Source organism: Octodon degus, unplaced genomic scaffold (assembly GCF_000260255.1).
Source record: "Octodon degus isolate 3935 unplaced genomic scaffold, OctDeg1.0 scaffold00005, whole genome shotgun sequence".
Classification (NCBI taxonomy): Eukaryota; Metazoa; Chordata; class Mammalia; order Rodentia; family Octodontidae; genus Octodon; species Octodon degus.
The window spans coordinates 8,782,586-8,804,212 of NW_004524581.1; the positions used below are offsets into that span (position 1 = coordinate 8,782,586).

At 47.9% G+C, this 21,627-nt stretch overlaps 1 protein-coding gene across 1 annotated transcript in view; it reads left to right on the forward strand.

The window, feature by feature from the left end:
• The first annotated feature begins 5,285 nt into the window (after positions 1–5,285).
• The window catches only part of Hkdc1 (hexokinase domain containing 1), a 49,592-nt gene continuing 33,250 nt past the window's right edge, over positions 5,286–21,627 (forward strand). Inside the window, exons 1-4 of the mRNA XM_023723408.1 lie at positions 5,286–5,442; positions 11,860–12,022; positions 19,513–19,661; positions 19,744–19,863. Of these exons, the coding sequence (XP_023579176.1) occupies positions 5,380–5,442; positions 11,860–12,022; positions 19,513–19,661; positions 19,744–19,863 (495 nt within the window). The 5' untranslated portion in view covers positions 5,286–5,379. The remainder of the gene's footprint in view (positions 5,443–11,859; positions 12,023–19,512; positions 19,662–19,743; positions 19,864–21,627) is intronic.

The window sequence follows — 21,627 nt, forward strand, 5'->3', positions numbered from 1 at the left end:
GAAAAGGCTACACTCATATTCATATCCTGAGGGATCAAACAGAATGAGACAAAACAGGAATTCTAAGGTGCGGCCCTTGTCTCCTGAAGGGTTAGCTCCAGGAGATGCTTCCATGGTGCCCAGGGGGCCACTGCCTTCCCTTTGCTGGTCTCACAAGGGACCATGAGTTGGCTGCGAGCCCTTTACAGCAAGGGACTTGGCCCTTCACCTTCAGGGAAGGCAGAGCCCAAAGAAAGCCAGGACCAGGGAGATGTGCGCTGCGCTGCCTGAGGCGTGGGGAGGTCCCCAGCCCAACTTCCCTCCTCCACGTCAGGCCTTCTGGGGTGGTGAGGCAGGTCCCCCAGTCCCGATAGCCACACTCTGCTCTCCAGTCCACCCTGTACCAGGGAGCTCTGCACCTCTGTGAAAGGGAAGAATGAAGATTGCCCTGGGAATTCATATTGTAAAACATCTAAGAAAAACCCTATGAGTGTTCACTAAATAAATAAGTAAATTTTTTGGTACTGTCATGTAGATTAAAGTAGAGCTCTATCAGCAAATAGAGACAACGGCAGAGGTAAGTTTTTCTTTCTTTTTCTTCCTTCCTTTCTTTCTTTTAATGTATTTGGTGCAGGGTTTCACTATGCAGCTTGGACTCATAGTGATCCTCCTGTGTTCAGCCCCCCTAGTGCTGTGATCACAGCATGTGCCACCATGCCAGACCTGGTGGCCGGCCCAGCACACCCGGGGGCGGGGCCAGCGTGGCATGTGGTGTGGATCAAACCCATGCCTGTGCTTGCCTAAGCAGATGCTTAGTCCACTCAGCTACCTCTCTGGCCCAAGCTTTCCTTCTTAACAGAAGATGTGAACCAGGTGGTAACACACTTTCACTGAATGTCCCTTCTCAGTGACAGCCCTAACACGTGTGTGCTTAGGCACAGCCCAAGTGCTCACAGGATACGTGGACATCTTTGAGCAACTATGCAGAGCTTTAAGTTTTCACATTCAGGATTTTTACTTAACTTTCCGGCAGACAGTTTAAATACTTCCTCCATCCTTCCCTTTAAATTAGTGTGGTCATTCTCCATAATAAACTACTGAAAGAGAAGCTTTGGTTAAGATCAGGATGAAATAAACCAAAACAAAAAGAAAACAGCAGTGACAGCAGCAACAACAGCCATCCCCACCATCATCACAAAGCACTGCTGCCTTGAAAAAAACACTTTCATCAGCTGCATTCAGACAGGAATGCACGCTACTGCTGGGCTGCTGCGGGTGGTTCCCTGGGGGCTGGTGCTCCCCCCCTCCTGCAGGTGGCAGAGCCACAGTCAGCTCCCTCCGCTGCACAGTAGCTGAAGGCCTGGATCAGGACACTGGTGTTTGGACTCATTATAACAACCTGCTCATCCACCCCCCAAGCAGAACTTGAGCGGGGCTCTCCTGCTGTGGTGTTTCCGAGGCTGTGCTCCGGCCATGGCCCTCTTGTCTGTGCTGGGAAGCCACCCTGGGCAGACACTACACTGGATGCTCTGCTTTGGAATGAATAGCTTAGAGAAAAGATCAAAGAACTGTGGTCATCCTAGTTAACCCATTTCCCGTTTGTCCTGAGAATACCTGCTGGTGGTGTTCGTAGAAAAGCATTTACCCAAAGAAAACACTCAAATTACAATCCTAACCTTACCCCCCCCACATTTGCTGCAAAATAGTTCATTTACATGATTATTTTTTGCATTGCTATAGCGTACAGATAATCTTTGGAAACAAAACACATCATTTTGTTTATAGCATTCTGTTTCGAGGAGGGGTAGTTTTTGCTTACAAAAGACACTGATTCTCCATCACTGAAGATTACGTGGATGTCGGCAACATGCTGCACTTTGTTCTTCTAAGGGGGAGTTAACCCTGGGGAGCAATCAAGGCCAGAAGCTGTGACGCTCTTCTTGAAGAGGAACAGTGTACTCAGGAGCAGCAAGCTCGCTGTTCAGAGTTGAGATCTGCATGCTTTTTGATGCATCAACAACAGCCAGGCTGGCATCTCCTACTGGTGGCCAACACTGTCTGCGGACATAGCCCCCAGTGCCACTGCCTCCAAACTCTGCCCTCACCTGCCTGGAAGGCATCCTGATGCCCTGGGCACACTGGCTGGCTTCTCAACCACATCTTAAATACAGGAAGCACTGACCTCTGGAAGTCTCCTGATCCTGCTTTCAGCGAAGCGTGGTTGCATTGCTGTTCCAAGCTGAGGACCGTTAATATGCTGGCTTCGCCACCAGTCGTTCTTAGATGCCCAGTGACAACCAGAGCTAAGTCTTGCTCCACTTCCCACAGCATACTCATTCTCTAGGGGGACCACTTGGCAAAAGTGCCCATGCAATTAGTCCTCAGAATTACCACGTTAGGGGCCGGGGAGATGGCTCAGTGGAATAAGCGCTTCCCTGGCAAGCGCAAGGGCCTGAGTTCAATCCCCAGTTCCGCAAAAAAAAAAAAAAAAAAAAAAAAAAGAATTACCACGTTGGCTTCTAGTGTCATCTTTTGGACTTCAGACGTGGGTACTAACCATGCTACAAAAGTCACAGTGCAGGCTCCTCAGGGAGCCAGTCAGTGGCTGTGATATGTCTGCTTTACCCCCAAGCTCCTGAGCTTCCACCCCCGGCTCCCATTTGTACATACCTGCACTTCCTGCTCACTGGGACTGAGGGCAATCTGGGCATGAGCCCTGCTCAGGACATGACTGACTGGCCCTGGTAAAAACAGATGAAAGATGTTATTCTTAGTGTGTTTTGTAGGACAGAAAATGGAGAAAGTTGGAGAGGCTCAGGGTGGAGAACTTTGGGCCTCTGCTTCCTTCATATGATCAGACTCTGATGGACGTGGGAGGGGGCTACACAGAGCTTTCGTAAGGATGAAACATTCAAAGGGTCAGATTGGAAAAATCAGATGAAGAATCAATGGTAAAATAACCTAATTATGTTGTCTTGATTCTATAAATTGAGGAGGCTGAGGCTAGATGACTCTAAATGCACATGATCTTTAATAATCATTAAACTTCCTGGTGTAGTCAGCTGACTCAGAGCGGAATGTAGATGTTAATGTGCTTAGACTAAAAATGGTGTAATGCAGGAGAATCCTCAGGTGTCATTTGCTTGATTAAAATTCCAAGGCTGCCTGTGTGACTCACACAGGCGGAGCCTTTATCCATTTCCTTTGCCCCCTGACCATTGTTACTTCTTATCTCTGAGTGTGACATACCAGTGGCAGCTGGTGCCACAAGCATTGCAGTTTGTTTTTTAGTGGGAGAATTATGACAAGTACCGTTAGCATTCATGAGCAGGTGACCTGCCCCAGAGTGCATCCTTGACCAGTGCTGGTGAAAGCATAGAGATCTAATTCTGAACAACAATTCTACTGGGATTGAGGAACTGAAGGATTTTGAGAATTCACCTTTGCTTGTGGATTAAGTAAAGGAGTTAAAAGTCATAGCTTGAAGGGTAGCAGATGGAAAGGGTAGGGGTTCTCAATCCAGGGGACTATTATGTCAATCTAAGAAGTGTTCAGAGTAATTTTAAACAAGCATCCCAGCTGGTGAGATAGCGTAGTGGTTTACGCATTGGGCTCTACAGCAAGAGGTCATAGGTTTGAGTCTTAAACAAGCACCCCTACGTTGTGAGCCAAAGTCAGATGCCCAGCGGCTCAGCCACAGGACAGATCAGCAGAGAACTGCTTGGAAATTTGCTGGCTTCTACAGAAGCAGCTGCCAAAGGTCCCCTCCCAGGACTGTTTCAGTCATTGTTTGGTATAATGAGATTGTGCAGTAGAAAAGAAGACAAAGATATGACTGTTGGCGGAACAGAACAACAGGTGTCACCCAGAGTCCCTGTGGAGTAAAGAGCAGGTGCCACATAGCGAGAAACACTGAGTTCCCAGCAGATCTTTGTTAATATCTGGACAGCTATTAATTTTACAGAGCATTTAATTAGTATGTCTTTGGTACATCAGAATTGGGCATTTTTTATTTACCTTTGTCCTCCACTTGGGAAGACGATTGAAGCGATAGCTCTATTTAGTTTTCCAAGTAGTTGAAATTCTTAGCAATGACCCAACAGAGTGCTACTGATGGTTATCGGCTGAGTGTCTGGGATTACTTCCTGGCTGAACTATTGGCCAGCTTTGTGATTTTGAGTAAGTCCCTTAACCATTCTGGTCCTCAGTTGTCTCACCAATGAAATGGGACTGGGCAGCACCCTCTGTGCTAGCCCCTACTGACACGTGTCACTGATTTCACTAGCCATTCAGTGGCCCTGGGAAGAGCACAAGCACACAGGTTATTGTTCCTGACACTGACTCTTTGGGTCCTTCTTCCACCAGGTATGATGAGCAAGGTAAGCAAGTAAACTAAATCTCAGTGGCATAAAATCTTTTCCATCTCTGACTTCAGTTTTTCTTTCCAGCGCCAGTTGTTCAGGGCATTGTAAGGATGTCAGTTCATTCTTTCTTTTTTTCTTTCTTTTTTTTTTTTTTAGGAGCAGAATATATTTATTGAAATAAAGAAAGCTCCTGTCCTGAGAGAGGGATAGGAGAGGACCCCCGAGCAGGTAGTTCCCCCGCTAAACAAAGGAAGAGTGTATTCTACTTTTTTTTTTTTCAGTACTGGGGATTGAACTCAAGACCTTGTGCTTGCTAGGCAAGCGCTTATTCTACTGAGCTGTCTCCTTAGCCCTAGTTCATTCTTTCTTATGCATATTTTTTTCTGGGTTATTAGCTATGAGATTGTATGGCTTAACATTGTGAATAGATAAACCTGTATTGATTGTTTTCCATTAACCATGGGCTGTTAGCTAAGAGATTTGGTGTGTGACAGATGAAGGAATTTCCCCCACCTTCTTGGAATCTCCCAGAGCAGGGCACTGGTTAGTTTTTAGTAAGACAGTGCTTCAGAGGACCAGGAATTCAGGGAATTCTATCACTGGGTAGAGGAAAAAGGAATAGAAGAGGAAACCTGGGGACTAGAAAATTGCAGCTCCGTTGGATGAAAGTTGGCTTTGTTTAGTGCCCAACTTCTCAGATTTTCTTTGGCTGAGTGGGCTTGGTGGAGCACTGGCCCGAGAGCATTGCTTAGCAACAAGATTTTGGGCCGCCTGATTCTCAGTCAAACAACCCATCAGTTCTAGCCTTCCCTCCACTGGCCTTCAGAGCCTCCTATTAGACAATTAAGTATGTGGCGAGGGAGGGACCAGAGACAGGGCAAAGTTTAATCATTCAGCGAGGCCGGCTGGAGGTATTTAGTCGAAAGCACCTGGCTCCTGGGCTGAACTGGAAGTGTTCAGCACTGCCTGGGAGACCAGGCGGTAAACAGTGAACAGAAATCGCTGGTGGTCTCAGGAGAAACCCACCTTGGTGATCATGTTTGCGGTACACCTGGTGGCGTTTTACTTCACCAAGCTGAAGGAGGACCAGATCAAGAAGGTAAGGATTCCCGGAGCTCCTTCTTCACTGACAGAACTGATTGCCTAATTCAAATGGATAAAGAGCTGGGGTGTGGCTTAGGGGCACAGCACCTGCCTGGCACACACTAGGCCCTGAGTTTGATTTTTTTAAAAAAGGATTTAGAGAATGTATTAGAAAAGATATCAGGAGCCCAGAGGGGAATTGGGTATGGAAGCACATGCCTGTAATTCCAGCTACTCAGAAGGCTGAAGCAGCAGGAACACAGGAATAAGCCCAGCCCGGGGAACATAGCAAGATCCTACCTGAAAAGCCAGAACTTGGAGGAGAAAAGAAAGTCAATCTCCTAAACTCCTGGCTGTTGCATTGTGTCCTGAACCCAGAATTCTACTCAAAACTTCCCCACAGATATTCCCAAGCAGGGGTGAGGAGAATCTTTAGAAAACCCAAAGAGGTAGGTCCTCTATTCAGGGATGCTGGGGCTGGGGCAGTCATTTGTAAAGAAGTTTTAAGAACTTCTGGAGTAGATCTGATTATTCATGTATTTGTAAATATAAAATACAGGTACCCAAAGGGAAACAAGTTTTCTTTCTTTATTTTTTTTCTGGTGGGGTCTCACTAGGCTGTTCAGGCTGGTCTTAACCTTCTGTGCTCAAGCGATCATCCCGCTTCAGGCTCTTGCTAGCTGGGACTGTCACCATGAGCCACTGTGTCTGGCTGAGTTGTCATTGTAATGTGTGAAATTGGAACAGTTATTATTGTTCTGAGGTATTTGCCAATGACAAATAGTGATGTGCATCATTTTGTCACTTGGCCCCAGGAATTAGTCTACAAAATCCACTCTAAGGTGGGGTAAGTAGGATTCTCTCCCGGAGCTGCGGTGCACCCCGCCTGGCTGCCTGTCTCGCTCCCTGGCTGTTGGCAGCAGGGCCCCGGGCTCTGGCACCTCTGGGCCTATAGATAACAGAAGTCTTCCTGGTACGTCGACTCAGCCGAGGTCACCCAGGTTGTTCGGGTGAAATGAGGAGGACACCTAGGCCAGGAGGCGCCTCTTCCAGACTTTTCACTTGCCACAGTGCCTTCCACCTTCACAGTGAGGAGAGGCCTGGCCGGGAAGCCCTCGTGTGGGACAAATTCTCACTCATTCTTTTCATTAGAATGTTGGGTGAGAGGTTGCAGCAAATTTAAAAATATAAATAAAAATATAAATCAGTTCCAATTTAACCTGCTTAACTTTCCCTTGTCGATGAGATTCACAGAGCTCTCTGTCGGCTACTTAAGAATGTAGAAGTCCTCCGGCTCCTCTTCAGAGTTTGCTTTGTCACCATCTGTAGAGATGTAAACTGCACAGTGCAGCGTCTCTCCCACCCCCAAGGGGAGCCTTTGGGACCTTGAAATCTTGGTTCTGCAAAGCCATTTGTTTCATTTCCGTGGCCCCGTTGGGATGGTTGACCTTTTGTTCTGTCGCAGGGGAAGGTGGAACATGCTTGTCCACCCCCACAGGTGAGGCCCCTGTGGAAACTCAGGCTCCCCTGACGTGTTTGTTGCAGGTCCTTCTGAAAGAAGGGTCAGCCTTTGTCAATATCCAGAGTGGACCTTTCCCCTGGCTGTGGGAGGTACCTCATAGCTGCCCTAAGGGAGGGCTCAGCCAGACTGCAGGTCCTGTGGGTTTATGGTTGTTGGACAGAGTCACAGGATCTGAAAACTTTCCTTCCTGTGGCAAAAACTTGCCTAGGCAAAAGACGCAGTGTGGCCAGGCATGCCAGTGGTGGCACATGCCTATAATCCCAGCATTTGGAGGCTGAGGCAGGCAGACTGATATGAGTTCAAGACCAGCCTGAGCTACAAAGTGAGCTCAAGGCCAGCCTGAACTGCATAGTGAGACCCTGTCTCAAAGACATTAAAAAAAAAAAAAAAAAAGGCACAGTGAGTTCCCACCTGTAGCTGGGCAGCCAGTACCCGCCTTACTTGGCATTCTTCATGCCCCTGGACCATCTTTATCTGTGAGGGATGCTGTTCCAATCCTGAAACAGGTTTTTACAATCTTCTATTTTAAGACAAAAATAAAGCAAAAATAAAAGAAGAAAAGAGAAAGCACTCTGACAGCTTCTTTTCCAGTCCAATGTATTGATGTTATTTGACCTATTGATAACACTGGCCAGGCCTGGTCACTGACCTGCACCTTGCTTGGCCATAACAACAGGACTAGTTAAGTTTTCAATGTGTATTTTTTACAGTTTAGTGAGTCAATAAGTGAACATTATGAAAACAAGGAAATGCTACCCTTCATTTCATGTTTAATTTACCTCTAACCATGAACATATGTTAACCATATGGATATCTTCGTAGTCTTTTTCCACAGTGTTTGTTTTTATGGCTATATTAATAATGGGCTGCATATATAGTTCTGCATCTTGCCTCCCTTTATTATTATACTGTATTATTATACTGTGTATTATTATACTGTAACCACTTATGGACATTTTTCCTTTATCGTCATGCTTATCTTTTAATATCTTCTGAGTATTCAGTTAGGTGGACATGTCATAATTTATTTATTTATTTTTTCATAATTTTATTGATAAACAGATAGCAATGAGACAGTTTCAAATCAAATCGCTAGGACAGTTTCAATAACTAACACATTGCATACATTCTTCTTAGTGGTTAATTACTATAGTCATAATTTATTTAACTGTCCCCTCTAGGATATTCAGTCATCCTTGGGTTGGGGAGATAGCTCAGCAGCGTAAGCACCAGCCTGGCAAGTGCAAGGTCCTGAGTTTGATTCCCCCATACAAAAAAAAGCCAAATACAGTTAAAAAAAAAAATCACTATGATAAACATTGGTACATATTTACTGTTCTCCATAATTAAGATTATTTCTTGAGAACAGAGTTACAGAAGTGAAATCAGTAGGCCAAATAGTTGAAACACTTTATGACTCTCGATTCCTAATGTCAGACCTTTGGACTAAGTGCTCTGGAAGGCCCCTTCCAGCTCCTACATTCTATGACTGAACACTTGTGAACTTCCGGATTTTGAATTTGCTTTTTCTAAGGTAACTGTGGTGCTTATTGGCCCTCTTGCTTAGACGTCCCTGATGTGTTTTGCTACTCTCTCCAGGAGTGAAGCTGTTTTCCTATAATATAAACTCTCTCCTTTAGTGCCTGAGACTGTCCCTGGTTAAACACGCCTGGGTCACCTGTTTGGATTTCTTTTGGTACCAACATATGTTTCATTATTGCCTTCTAGCTAGTGATGAGAGCATGCTATGCAAAGTACACAAAACAAAATAAAAAACTGCTAAGTTGGCATTCTTTCTGCCCTAGTTTTAATTTATTGAAAGAGCAGCAAAGGCTTAAATAATGGTGTTAGACTGTAGCTCACGAACGACCCCAAAAGGCCCTCAGGGACCATGATTTATGTGGAAATATGACATTCTATAGCTGCCTCAGTAAGCCCTTTATTGTCTTAGACTGAGCAAAAAAGACTGTGGGTTCAGGGGCACTAGTTGAGGGGCTCTGGCCTGCTGCTAAAAGGTCAAGGGCTGTTCCCACGCAGGGCTTCCTACCCTCTCCTAACCCCAATCACTTGAGTCACATCCCTTCTGTACAGTGTTTTCTATTTGTGCATAGCTGTACCAACCAATTAGTCGTCAACAGACTCAGGGGCAGTAGGAAGCTCTTAATGAAGCCTGACCTGGTTACATGGTAGCTTCTCAAACATGCTGAAGGCTCAATTGTCCTCTTTGTTAATGATTCTCTAATGGGTTTCCGGCCTTTTTCTGGCCACCAGGTTCCCAGAACCACCAGGCCATTTCACTGAATTAGGTCTGTCTTGAGGCCTAGCTAATTGCTGGCCACCTGTCCTAGGATTAAGGTGCTGTGAACTCTCGGATTTTGGTATGATTTGTCTCAGGGGCATGTGGATCCCTCATAGAGCTGCAAGCCAAAACCAGACTATGAAAGCAAGGTATCTGGAGACTGTGCCAGTTCTGGAGACCAAGACCAGTTCTGTCACTTAACTATGGCTGCACTGATGCCACTCCGTGTCTCTGAGCCTGGTATTCCTCACCTCTAAATTAAGCAAAATAACTTGGGTCTTATACAGCTGTTTCACAGATATGCCAGAGATTTGATGAACTAACATATACAAAAGCACTTTGTTGGGTGACAGTGTGCTTAGACTTATGTGGAGGACTGTCTGGGGCTCCTACTTGAAAGAGGAGCAGCTGTCTCCATTCGGGCTGAGCCTGACCCTATTTCCATGTACTGATACATGCAGAGCTGGCTAGGACTTTTTTCCTATCCTTTCAACTGGCTTCCAGCAATGCACGTAGGCCCAGCTGAGGTGCTGGTGGCAGTCTCTGAAGACCGCAGGTGTGTCTCCACAGAACCCTGCTCCCTAGCATGAGCTGGAACAAGGACAAATGAATAACCAATGCTCTACGCTATCAGCTGGGATCAAGATAGAGGCTATGACTGCCTGGGGCTTGAAAGAACACACATCAGAGCTAAAGCACCACCTCAGAACATTAGATACTATCTCAACTGTTATGCAAATTACCCTTTCTGCATATCCTCTCTGTATATTGCAGAGGTGAATGCAGGCCTCCTACCTAGCCCAGCTCATGACACTCACCTATTTCCTGCCATTCTCACAGTCATTCATCTTCCAGCCACACCTTTCTTCATGAATGAATAAAATGCAGCTTCAGCCCTGGGTTGAGTCCTTTGTTCCAGACAGCCATCATCATGGCTGGACTTAGCACCCTTTGGCTCCCCATAACTACAAATATGCCTTAGTGTCTTTATTCTCACCATGTATTGCACTGGGTGTGGTAGATTGGAATTAACTTGATGGGAATCCAACAATTTATCAATGGGATTACAAATATAAATTTCCCAGACCAAGACGAGGACCAGGAAGGGCTATGGACTTAGGTAACAGTGTCCTCCCTACAGGAATGTGCCTGGGACCCAGCCTTCTTAGACTTGGCTGGGTGGAGAGGTTCTCAGAGAACATCACAGGGTTGATAAATATGCCAGTGTCTCTCCTTTGCCCCTTTGAGAGCCCACCGCAGTGAGCCTCTAGAATCTGGCACCAGCAACTGATGAGCCTTAGTATGGGGGAGGAAGCTTTGCTGCCTTTCTTGATGAGCTGTTACCGTTTGGTAGACTGAGCACACTACAGTGATTTTTCTAATTTCCTTTTCTCGTGGCAGTGGTCCTTAGCCTCGATTTCCCGATTATTGGATGTCGTAATTACTTTCTTGTTGCTGAGACAAAATACCTGACACCCACTTGTTAAAGGAGAAGAGGTTTATTTTGGCTCACGGTTTGCAGAGGTTTTAGTGAATAGTTACCTGGCTCCCAGACAGGGAGGCATAGCAGAGGGGCATCGCAGTAGAAAAACAGTTCAGGGCAGGGCACACAGGAAGTAGCGCAACTTCCTTTTCTCTTATTATTACATGCAGGCTGCAAGGCTATTGGTTCCTGCTACCCACATTCAGAACTTTGGGCAGGTCTTCCTTCCTCAGTAAACTCATCTCCCACACCTAGAACTATACTAAACCAATCAACAGACTAATCCAGTATCACACGCCCATGGTCTAGTCATGCCCAGAAGCCCTACCTATGAGTGCATGAGGCTTTGGGGGCACATCTACATACAGGCCCTAACACTGGGATAGCATCTTATTTCCAAGAGCACTTTGAGATGACTTGAAAACTTAAACCTCATCTTAATTAGAGCAAACTCAGTTAAAGTAAAATGCAAATTTAAAGGACTAGATTTTAAAGATTTCAACTGGGAACTGAATTTAGTCCTGAGCTTTCTAGTAACCAATAACAAAGAGAAATAGTTTTGGATGCCTCTGTTGCCATCATTGGACCAAGGAAGGCTTTCATGTTTAAGAACTGAAAAAAATTCAAGTTATAGCTTGTTTTTTCCACCAGCGAGGGCCTGAACCAGGAGAGAAGCCCTGAACTCTTCCTAATAAGCCCTGCTCCCACCCTCTGTTGTTCCAACAGTATAACAGGGATCGCTTCTTGCTAAAAGATTGTCTTTATTTATTTATTTATTTTTTATTTATTACATTTATTTATTGTGTGTGTGTGTGTGGCCAGCTCAGCCCACCAGGGGGCGGGGCTGGCTGGCATGTGGTGCTGGAGGATTGAACCGCAGTCCTTGTGCTTTGCCAAGCTTGTTTCAAGTAGGTGCTTTAGACCACTGAGCCATCTCTCCAGCCCTAAAAGATTGTCTTTCAGAGGAATCGTCTGCACCTCCTCAGCCTTTCCGTGTGCCTTGGTCTGCCAACTCTCTTCTTTGTCTTTCTTGCTGAGGAGTCAGATAAGGAGTCATTAGGAAGCCACAACATAAAACTATCCCCAAGCACCCCCCGCTGCCACCTCTGACGCCCAGGTGTCCTTCCAGGTGGACAGGTTCCTATACCATATGCGGCTCTCAGATGAGACCCTTCTGGATATCACAGCACGGTTCCAGGCCGAGATGGAGAAGGGGCTGGGGAAGGACACCAACCCCACAGCCTCTGTGAAGATGCTGCCCACCTTCGTCAGGGCCATTCCGGATGGCTCAGGTGAGTGGGGCTGAGGATGCTGGGACCCACCGCCAGCTTCCCTGGGCTGGTGGGTGCCTGTGGTTGGCCCCTGTACCCAGCTTCTCCCTGCACACTCCCCTTCTGCTCTCCTGGCCATTTCCACTTCTAGTTCCAAAGGCTGAGACACCTTGCTTCCTCCCTGCCTATCTTGGCCTGTTTATTCTGTTTCCTTTGGCGGTAGCTTCCCATCACTTGACCCAGTGAGTATAGCCTTAGCTTTCTGAGCTCAGCCGGTCACTGACTGTGTCCCCCTGGAAAGCAGCCCTTAGCAGCTCAGGTGCTTCTCAGAGCCCTTGCCATCTCGGAGAGGTGAGTCTTCCCTGGACCAGCAGCCTCTGGAGGCCAGGTTCTTATTCACCACTTTTAGAGCACTCATTACACACCAGGCCCTGGAGCACATGTTGAACAGACAGCAAGTGGCATCCACTCCTGGGTGTCTAGACTCCAGGACAGAGGAGGTAAAGTAATGAAAGGAAGCAGGATGTTGTGGAAAATACAGAGTGAAAATTCAAGAACTCTGAGTTCCAGATCCCGATTCGTCCCTCCGTAGTGACCTCAAGCAAGGGCTTAGCTTTGGTTTCTCCATCTGCAAAGTGAGAGTGCTGGCCTATGGGCTTTTCTATTGCTATTTTTGTCCTTGGGGTGAGGCTGGGAACCCCAAAGTAGTCAGCTGGAACTGACTCATGGGCCTGGTACTAGATAGCTTGTTTCTAAAAAGTGGCTAGTCAACTAAACATGGATTCAGGGTTGCTTGTCTTGCCTTCTGGAGTTGGATTCCAGGTTTTCCTCACTTCAAAGAACAGAATGAAACAAGCAACAGGCAAGGGCAATGTTTATTCAAGAAAATAAAAGTGAAGAGTGGGAGAGAAGCTGACCCTGTAGAGTGAGCTGGGGCCAAGTAAAGAGCAATAGAGGGTAGAGAGCTGCCTCTGTGACGATCAGTGAGTGTGGCCATGGAACGTTAGGAGAACAGGATTCTTACAACGGACTTTATTTTATACCATTCAAGCCTTGAAACCTGAGAGAATTTCAGCATCAGGGTCCTGAGAGGGGGCGCTGGGATCCCACGCCTCAGGCTAACGCCAGGTGTAGGCCATCCTATTGAGAACCTGCTCCAAGTTCTCATGAGAAGTGTGCATGGATTTAGGACCTGTTCTGCACATGCATCTGGGATTAGTAGGTCAGACTGCTGTGGTGTTTGCTATACCTTAATCTTCTATCTCAGGCTCAGGCTCCACATCAGGACCAAGTTCCATATTTGCCTGTGCCTAAGATTCAGAATATCTCTTTCCTGGAGACTGCTAATACATTACCACAGTGTAGTGGACCAATGTGACATGGTATATTCTCTTACTGTGGTCAGAAATTTGAGTGGGTCTGACTGGGCTAAAGTCCAGGTGTCAGCAGGGCTGTCTTCCTTCTAGAGTTCTGGGGAAGACTTTCCTAGCTTTTTCTAGCTTCTCTGGGCAGCCCACATACTTTGACCCACTCTTCTGTGTCTCCCCCCTCCACATTAGGCCCGCTTCCTTCAAATCCAGATAATCTCTACCTCAGGGTCAGCTGATAAGAAATTTTGATTTTATTTGCAAGCTTCAACCTTAATCCCTTTGTCATGTGACTTAACATATTCCAGGATCCAAGGATTAGGATGTAGACATCTTGGGTGGCCGGAGACATTATTTGCATTGCAGCCCAAGTGCTGTAGAAGGAATCTGCATTTCTAGCTGATCCTCCATTCCTAGCCTCAGGAAAAAGCTATAAGAGAGAAGAATTGGCATTTACTGAGTCAGGCAATCTCGGGACCCTGTGTCACGTTCTACTGGGAGGTCACTGTGAGGTGGCTGTGACTGCCAGGTCAGATGGGCGCACCAAGCAGCAGAGGGCTCTCCCAGTTTCAGGGTCTGTATGCTCAGGGGTTGGAGCAAGGATTGAAGGACTGAAGCTGGGGGTGCTCTCAGGGTTCTCTGATTGGATTAGCCAGTTCTGGACAGCCCCTGGGTCAGAGCTCGGGTCCAGCAGCCTGGATCTGCTGGTTGCCAGGCCCTGGGGCCACAATGAGGGGAGAGGCTTTGCTTACTGGCTGGGGGGTGGGTGCTTGGGTGGGCAGGGCACCACCTGGAGGAGCATAAGGTTAAGAGAAAGACAGCGCTCCCTGCCTCTGACAATGTGGATGGAGTGCAAGGGCACTGCTGTCCTCCCTAGGCCATGCAAGGACACTTGGCACAAGCACCTGAGTCACGGGGTGTGTAGCAGGGGTGAGGAGTGCTGGGGCTAAGTCCTGGCAGCCTCCTCCAGCACTGACAGGGTGTGGCCGCAGAACGTGGTGGTGACCTTGTACAGTTCCGAGGCTTTGGGGCTGCTTCGGAGGGAAATGAGAGCGATCTCTAGAAACCCCCTTCCCTCTGGCTCGGAGACACATGCTTCCTTTTACAGACCTTCTCGCCAAACAGTCTGTGTCAGGGAAGCCCCCAGGACCAGAGTCCCTAAAGATCTCCCAGGTGCCCTTGGGAGATCCCAGGACCACTGTGCTCCTGTCCTCACTGGCAAATGAGCTGACCACCAATTTGTGGGGTGTTGATGGGGACCAAGAGAGCTTCTCCCCCTCTCTCTGAGGCTCCAGTCTTTAAATCTGTTTACCTAACTGGCAATGGACAGATCCACAGGAGAAAAAGCACACACGTATATTAACACGCAGGTGTGCACAGGAACCATACCCAGTATGAAACTCAAAGAGGGACAGGCTGGTTGACCTAAATGCCCTCCTCAGGGGCACAGGGAGGTGGAGGCAATTCCAGAACTGCCGGATATGAGGTTTAGGGCTGCTGTGCCGGGGCAAAGTTCCTCTGGGCTCTGGGTGTGGCCCTTGATTTGCAGTCCCCTGAGTTAATCTTCCTCTGATAGTGACATTTCAGGAAGGGGGTGAAAGCCTGTGTGCTCACTGTCATAGGGCTGGTGAAGGGTGGGAGAGGGGAGGTCAGGGGAAGCCCTCCTGGGTTTGCTTCTCCCATGGGCTCTCGGTTTCAGAAGTGGAGGATTTTTGAGTGTGGCTTTTTGACCCCCTTCTTTGGGATCTTATGGGGCAGCATGGAGTCCTTCAAAATCTCTCAGATGCTATCTGCCATCCTCTGTAGCTCCTGGGAGCTGATGGCATAGTTTCATGGCTGCTAACCAAACCAAGCAAACAAGCCTCTCCTAATCCCCACTGCTTCCATTTCAGAAGCAGAAGCCGTTTCCCATGAAATCCTCCTGGGTTTGCCAGCTCTCTGGCAGCTCCTCCTCTCACCCAAGCCTGCCTGGGGAAGGCTCTTGGTCAGGGAGCAGCTGAGGACCAAAAGCTGCACAGTGTTCTCTTGGTGTCTGTGTCCTTTCCTCTGGCAAGGCTGGTGAAGGTCATTTCGTATCTGTGGCCCAATTGCCACTGGCCCTCTTCTCGGCCTCTGCTGCAGGTCTCCTGGGCCTGCACGAAGGGAGGCCTGAGGTAGTCCTCCAGGGCCTGCTGACTGGCTCAGGGGTCTGCTAGGAGGCAGGCTTCAAGCTGGCCTGGGCACAGACTCGGAGTCAGCTGGAGCGATTCCTAGATGCACGAGTCTTAGGCCTCTTCCCCAGCTGACTCTAAACCTCTGGAAAACTGGTCCCACTGGCCTTTGCAAAAGCAGCCCCTGGGGAGGGGCACAGGTGTGGAGTGCCTAGGCGAAGGGACTCCAGTTCTGAGGGTCATAGCGGCAGATGTGTTGTCAGAAGAAATCTCCCCCTCCTGGGAGGCTGCTTTGCTTTGCTTTTCATTTTATTTATTGGGTACAAGGATCTCACTACATAGTTCACACTTGCAGTGTTCCTCCTGTCTCAGCCTCACTAGCGCTGGGATTACAGGCAGGCACCTCTACACCTGCTTTCACTGCTGGCACGGCATGCAGTACCAGAGATTGAACTCGAGTCCTAGTGCTTGCCAGGCAGGCTCTTAGACTGCAGAAATCTCCCCAGCCCCTCTTTTTCTAATAGTCACAAGTAAAGACCCTGAGGGTGCCACCACCCTCGCCTGGACCTGGGTCTGGTCAGGCCTCCCTCCCCTAGGGGGCAGCAGTTACTGCTGCTGGGGTCAGAGCCACCTCACAGAAGGGGTCTCTGGTGTACCTTCCATGACATGGCATCTCGAGTCCCCTGTGGTGACACTGTGGAGCAGGGTGTTTGAGCAGTGATTAGGGCACAGCGTGGGGACAGAGGGAGGACGTGCCCTGCCGCGGGCAGGTGTTGAACCCTCTGTCTCCCCGGGGCTGGTGTGGCAGGCCCTCTTTCCAAAGCCGCAGTCAGCTGTGGCTCTCCCTTGCTTTGTATCTGTCTGTGGCTCTGTCTTGCCTTCCAGATAAAGGCCAACTCCTGGGCGCAGGATGGGTCTTCCCAAATCCCCCCGCATTTACCCAGAACTGCCTTGCACCCCGATTTCTGCTACAGACCCACAGCCTCTCTCTGTCCTACGCTCATGGTCTCATCTGCCCCGGGTTTGTTCTCCGCTGCGGGGCAGCCTCCCCCTACTTGTTCCAACCATCACAGCCCCTGCCCTACTTAATTGAAGCCACTTCTTTCCACCCTGTCTTCCGCTGCGCTTACCAGCGCTCCCACGGCCTTTTTTCTCGGCATGCCTAGCTCCTGGCATGTGACTGGGTACTGAGCAGGTGCTCGGGGACACCTGTGCAGGGATCGTGTGGTCTGCTGATGTCCCCGCCAAGACAGCATCCTTGAGAACATCGCTCTCTGGGTAACAATGGGATTGGTTTCTTAAATTCTTTGCCCCAAAAAATGAAGGGCTCCACCAGGCTCATTTTAGGACTGACCTGGGGGAGAGAAGAGCTCCAAATAATCCCACAAATTCCAGAGGTCTCCACAGACACCACAGATGGAGCCGGATGAGTCTATAAATGAGATTTGATTTATAAGTGTAGGGGATTTGACTGACCTTGTTAAATACAAAAGTTACATTTTTAGTCATATAGATCTTGCTTTAACTTGGTCTTAACCATCCAGCAGAAAAGTATAACCACAAGGTACAAAAAGTACAGCCATGTTAATATTCTGAGCTGTAAAAGGCTCAAGTCAGCAACTTCTGACAATTGCTAGTTCTGCCGATAACCCACTACTATTTGGACTACTAGACTATATTGGGTTATTTTGCTGAATTCAAGTACCTACAATCTCTAGATTGGTTTCGAGTAAGAAAAGGTCCTTTAAAGACTTCTCCAAATACAGCTTCTCTAACTGCAATGGAACACCCATCTCTGAAAAATCAAAATGAAAAAGGGGGATATGCTGGGAGCCACGAAGCTAGGAAATCGATCAGATATATGTAGGTGAGACTTGACCCAGCGCCTAAAGCAAACAAGCTACCTCATTCCTGAGATGAACATCCTGTCTGGTTAAGGTTTGCTGTCAGTTGCTAAGCAACCTAGTGTCATGCGTTACTAACTTCACAAAAGTGTAAATAAAGTACAGTTTTGTTGTGGAAAAAGAAAGGGGGGAGGAAGAAGAAAAAAATATAGATGTATACATGAGAGTTAGGATAGATATACAGCTACTTTCTCTTAGTTCACTGAGAATAAAAGTTTGTACTAATATTGTTTAGACAAGATATCATGTCTACATCTTGTCCTCTGAATACTACGAAGACAACAATATGCGATGTATTAATTATTGTAAATGTCCTACTAACCTGTTTTGAAACTGTTTCATTGCTATTTTGTCTCTTTTCTCATTAAAATGAATAAAAATTATATTTAACACAGTGTAGATGTTGGCTACCCGGGGTCTTATCTAGAAATCCAGGATCTCAGGTCTTCCACCACTGAACCCAATGTGAGGGCGAGGTTTACAGTGGTGTGCTTGCCTGTGAAAGCTTGAACCGTGCGCTCTGGGCCTTCCGAGGGTTTGCCTCTAGCTCTTTGCTGGGAAGAGAAAAACCATCTAGTGCCCAACTAAGGAAAGGTTTGCTGTGGAAGGATGCAAGGACCAAGGGGACGTGTGGGGTCTCGTGGGGTCTCGTGGGAACCTGAGGGCAGGAGCCACAGTGGATTTAGCTTTCAGTGGACCTGGGCCTGTGAGGTTTTCTGTGTCCGGTTTCAGCACCTCTGTCCTCTGGGTTGGGGATGCTGACAATTTAATGTCTAACATCTACTAGCAAAGTTCTTCTGTATTGGATTTCATGGCTTACAAAGAGTAACTTTGGTTGGCCAAAAGACCCAATGGGAAAAAAATGGAAAAAAAATAAATAAATAAAAGACCCAATGGATTCAGGCAGCTGTGGCTGGTGTCACATGGAACAAAACTAAGCCACTTGGGTCCAGGTTTGTGGGCATGGAGTTTCACTATGTGTGCCGTGGGCATGAGTCATGAAGCATGCCTGGCACCGGCAGCCACTCTATAGGCGCAGATGAGTCTGTGCAAAGGCTCGCTGCTTTTTTTGCACTGACTGGCAAGGGTTCTGGGTGGACATTGTGGAGTGAGCTGCCTCCTGCGACACCCGCCTCATTTCCTTATTTCTATTAATAGCATTTCTCTTGGGCGAGGCTGGTTCAGGTTTTTTTTTTTTTTCCCGGAACTGGGGATTGAACTCAGACCCTTGTGCTTGTCAGGCAAGCACTTATTCTACTGAGCCATCTCCCCAGCCCCAGGTTCAGGTTCTATTTCCTTTTCTTCTTCCTTTCTTTTTGCAATTTAGCACAGGGTCTACAGGGTCTTACTACACCAATCGGACTAGCAGTGTTTCTCCTATTTTCAGCTTCCTAAGTGCTGAGATTATAGGTGCGCCACCACACCCAGTCTCAACTGCTGTCTCAGTGCACCCCCGGGGGCAGGACTGGCATGGCAGGCCGGGGATTGAACCTCCGACCCCTGTGTCTGCCTAAGCAGGCACTTTAATCCTCTGAACTATCTGGCCTGCCTGCCTTTTCTTTTGCACTGGTTCTGGCTCAAACATCTTTGCCACTTTAAGGACCAGGACTTGGTCCCTGTCACCCGTCTCTCTCTTGGAGTATTTTTTCTTTGCTGGGCAAACTGGGGCTTGTATGGGACTGGATTCTCTTTGCCATACACTGCCTTCTTTGTTTCATGCCTTTTTCTGAGGTTCCCCCTGTTAGGCATGTCAGCACTCTCTCCACAGTTCCAGCATGCTAGGATAGGCCTCACTTCAGGCCCATTTCTTAGTCCACCTCCACCAAGCGGGTTCTCAGGCGCCTTCTCCAGTTGCATGTTTGTTCCCTGTAGCAGGGCCCAGGGGGCTGGGCTTGGGCTGTGGAGTCCAACAGACCTGGTCAGACCCAGCTGAGTCCCCTACTGCACTGTCTCAGACAGGTAGATACCATGAGATCAGGCCTCAGAACAGGCATGAGATTTGATGGCTTTTATTATACATCCAACTTTTAATGCAGGGCTTGCTGTGGAGCAGGCCCTTATTGGCTGGTGACCATTTTATTTCTTCATAGAAAATGGGGAGTTCCTTTCTCTGGATCTTGGAGGGTCCAAGTTTCGGGTCTTGAAGGTGCAAGTCTCTGAAGAGGGGAAGCGACACGTCCAGATGGAGAGTCAGTTCTACCCCACGCCCAATGAAATCATCCGGGGAAACGGCACGGAGGTACCAAGCAGGCAGGGGAGGCTCGGCGCAAGGATGAGAAACTATGCTCCAGCCCTGTGTCCTGTGCTTTCTCTCTCCACAGCTGTTTGAATATGTAGCTGACTGCCTGGCCGATTTCATGAAGACCAAAGGGCTGCAGCAGAAGAAATTACCCCTTGGCTTTACCTTTTCTTTTCCCTGCAGACAGACCAAGTTGGAGGAGGTAAGTCCAGGGGTGTAGACAGTGTGGGTCTGGGCAGGGGCCTGTGAATTAAACCCAGGGCCTCTCACATGCTAAGCACACAGTGGCCCCTGAGCCACATCCCAGGTCTTGACTTTTTTAGTACAGGGACAGAAAGGTCTTAGCCAAAGAGATGCAAGTGTGTTCTGATGATAAATTAGTAATACTTTTGTGAAAGTTACTTTTTTTGTGTGTGTGTGGAACGGGGGATTGAACTCAGGCCCTTATGCTTGCCAGGGAAGCACTTATTCCACTGAGCCATCTCCCCGGCCCATTACATTTTTTTTTTTTTTTAAAAGAAGAAAATAGAAATCACATCTAATGCCCACAGGCAGAGATATCCGCTGTTAGGATGGCAAAGTTTTTCTTCTAGTCACAGCTCTGTTAAGTATCAGGCACAGAGGGGCTGGTGAGATGGCTCAGTGGTCTAAAGCACCTACTTGGAACAAGCTAAGCAAAGCACAGGGACCGCAGTTCAATCCCCCAGCACCACATGCCAGCCAGCCCCGCCCCCTGGTGGGCTGAGCTGGCCACACACACACATAAATAAATAAAAAATTAAAAAAAAAAAAAGTATCAGGCACGGAGTCTGTCTCAAAAATGTGTAGACGCTCCAGGAAAAGACAGCAGTATAAATATTTTAATACTAAATTTAATGAGACATCACGAAACCCGCCTAATACAAGTTACCTCTGGCCTGCACAACTATGAGCGATGCTCACAGCAGTGGCCCTTATTGTCTAGATATTTATGAGTTTGCTCACCGCTGCGTTGTAACCTTAGTCTCTGAGATTGCTGTACACGAATTTTCAGTTTCGTCTCTAAGGGCCGGCAGTGTAGTGGGTTTTCTGTGATATATGACATCCTCTAGGGTCCCCCACACAAGGGTAACTCTGTCTGTTGAAAAAAAAAAAATCAGCGTGCCGTGTGGGCCCCGCTCCTGGGATGCGCTGAGACGGCGATTGAGCCTGGGCGTGGTGGTGTGCGCCTGTAATCCCAGCGCTTGGGAGGCTGCACACAGGCAGATCACTACGAGGCCGATCTAGGTAGAGACACTGAGTACCCTGCAGACCCTTATTTAAAAAAATACAACAACAAAATCATACTTTTTTCTTTTCTGAACTGTGTATGCATTTTTGGAGGACTCTGTACATATATTTATTGTTTGTCCCCCCGTACAGTAGCATCACTGTACAAGTTTCACTCTCCCAGGTGGGTCCCACACTGTCCCCAGCAGCTTTAAGGAGGGAAGCTGCCCTACATCTGTCTCTGACCGAGCGGGGCTCGGACTGTAACCTAAGAAGGCAGATGTTAGAGAGAGCTGCCACAGGGAGGCGCTGCGGAGCAGGACGGAAACCAGCCTTGATTTGGGTTCAGACCTGCGGTCTAATTGGCTTTGGTCCTTTATTCTTTGTGAGGCCAGCAGGAGTTTCCTTGACGCTAAATCTTGGTTTCTTTATCCACAAACTGAGAGCACTGGAAGAGGTGTGGCTGGAGAAGCTGCGTGCTGGGCTTAACCTCCAAGTTTTCTCTTGGTCTGAAAAATCCTATGATTATTTGTGATTTCAGACATGGAATTCTTTTTCTTTCTTTCTTCTTCCCTTTTTTTTTAATGTGGCTAGCTCAGCCCGCTCTGGGGGCAGCGCTGGCGGGGCACGCAGCGCCCGCAATCAAAGCTTCCCAGACATGGAGTTCTTGCAAAACACTATCTGTAAGGAAATAATTGATTAATGCAGCTTGGGCAAT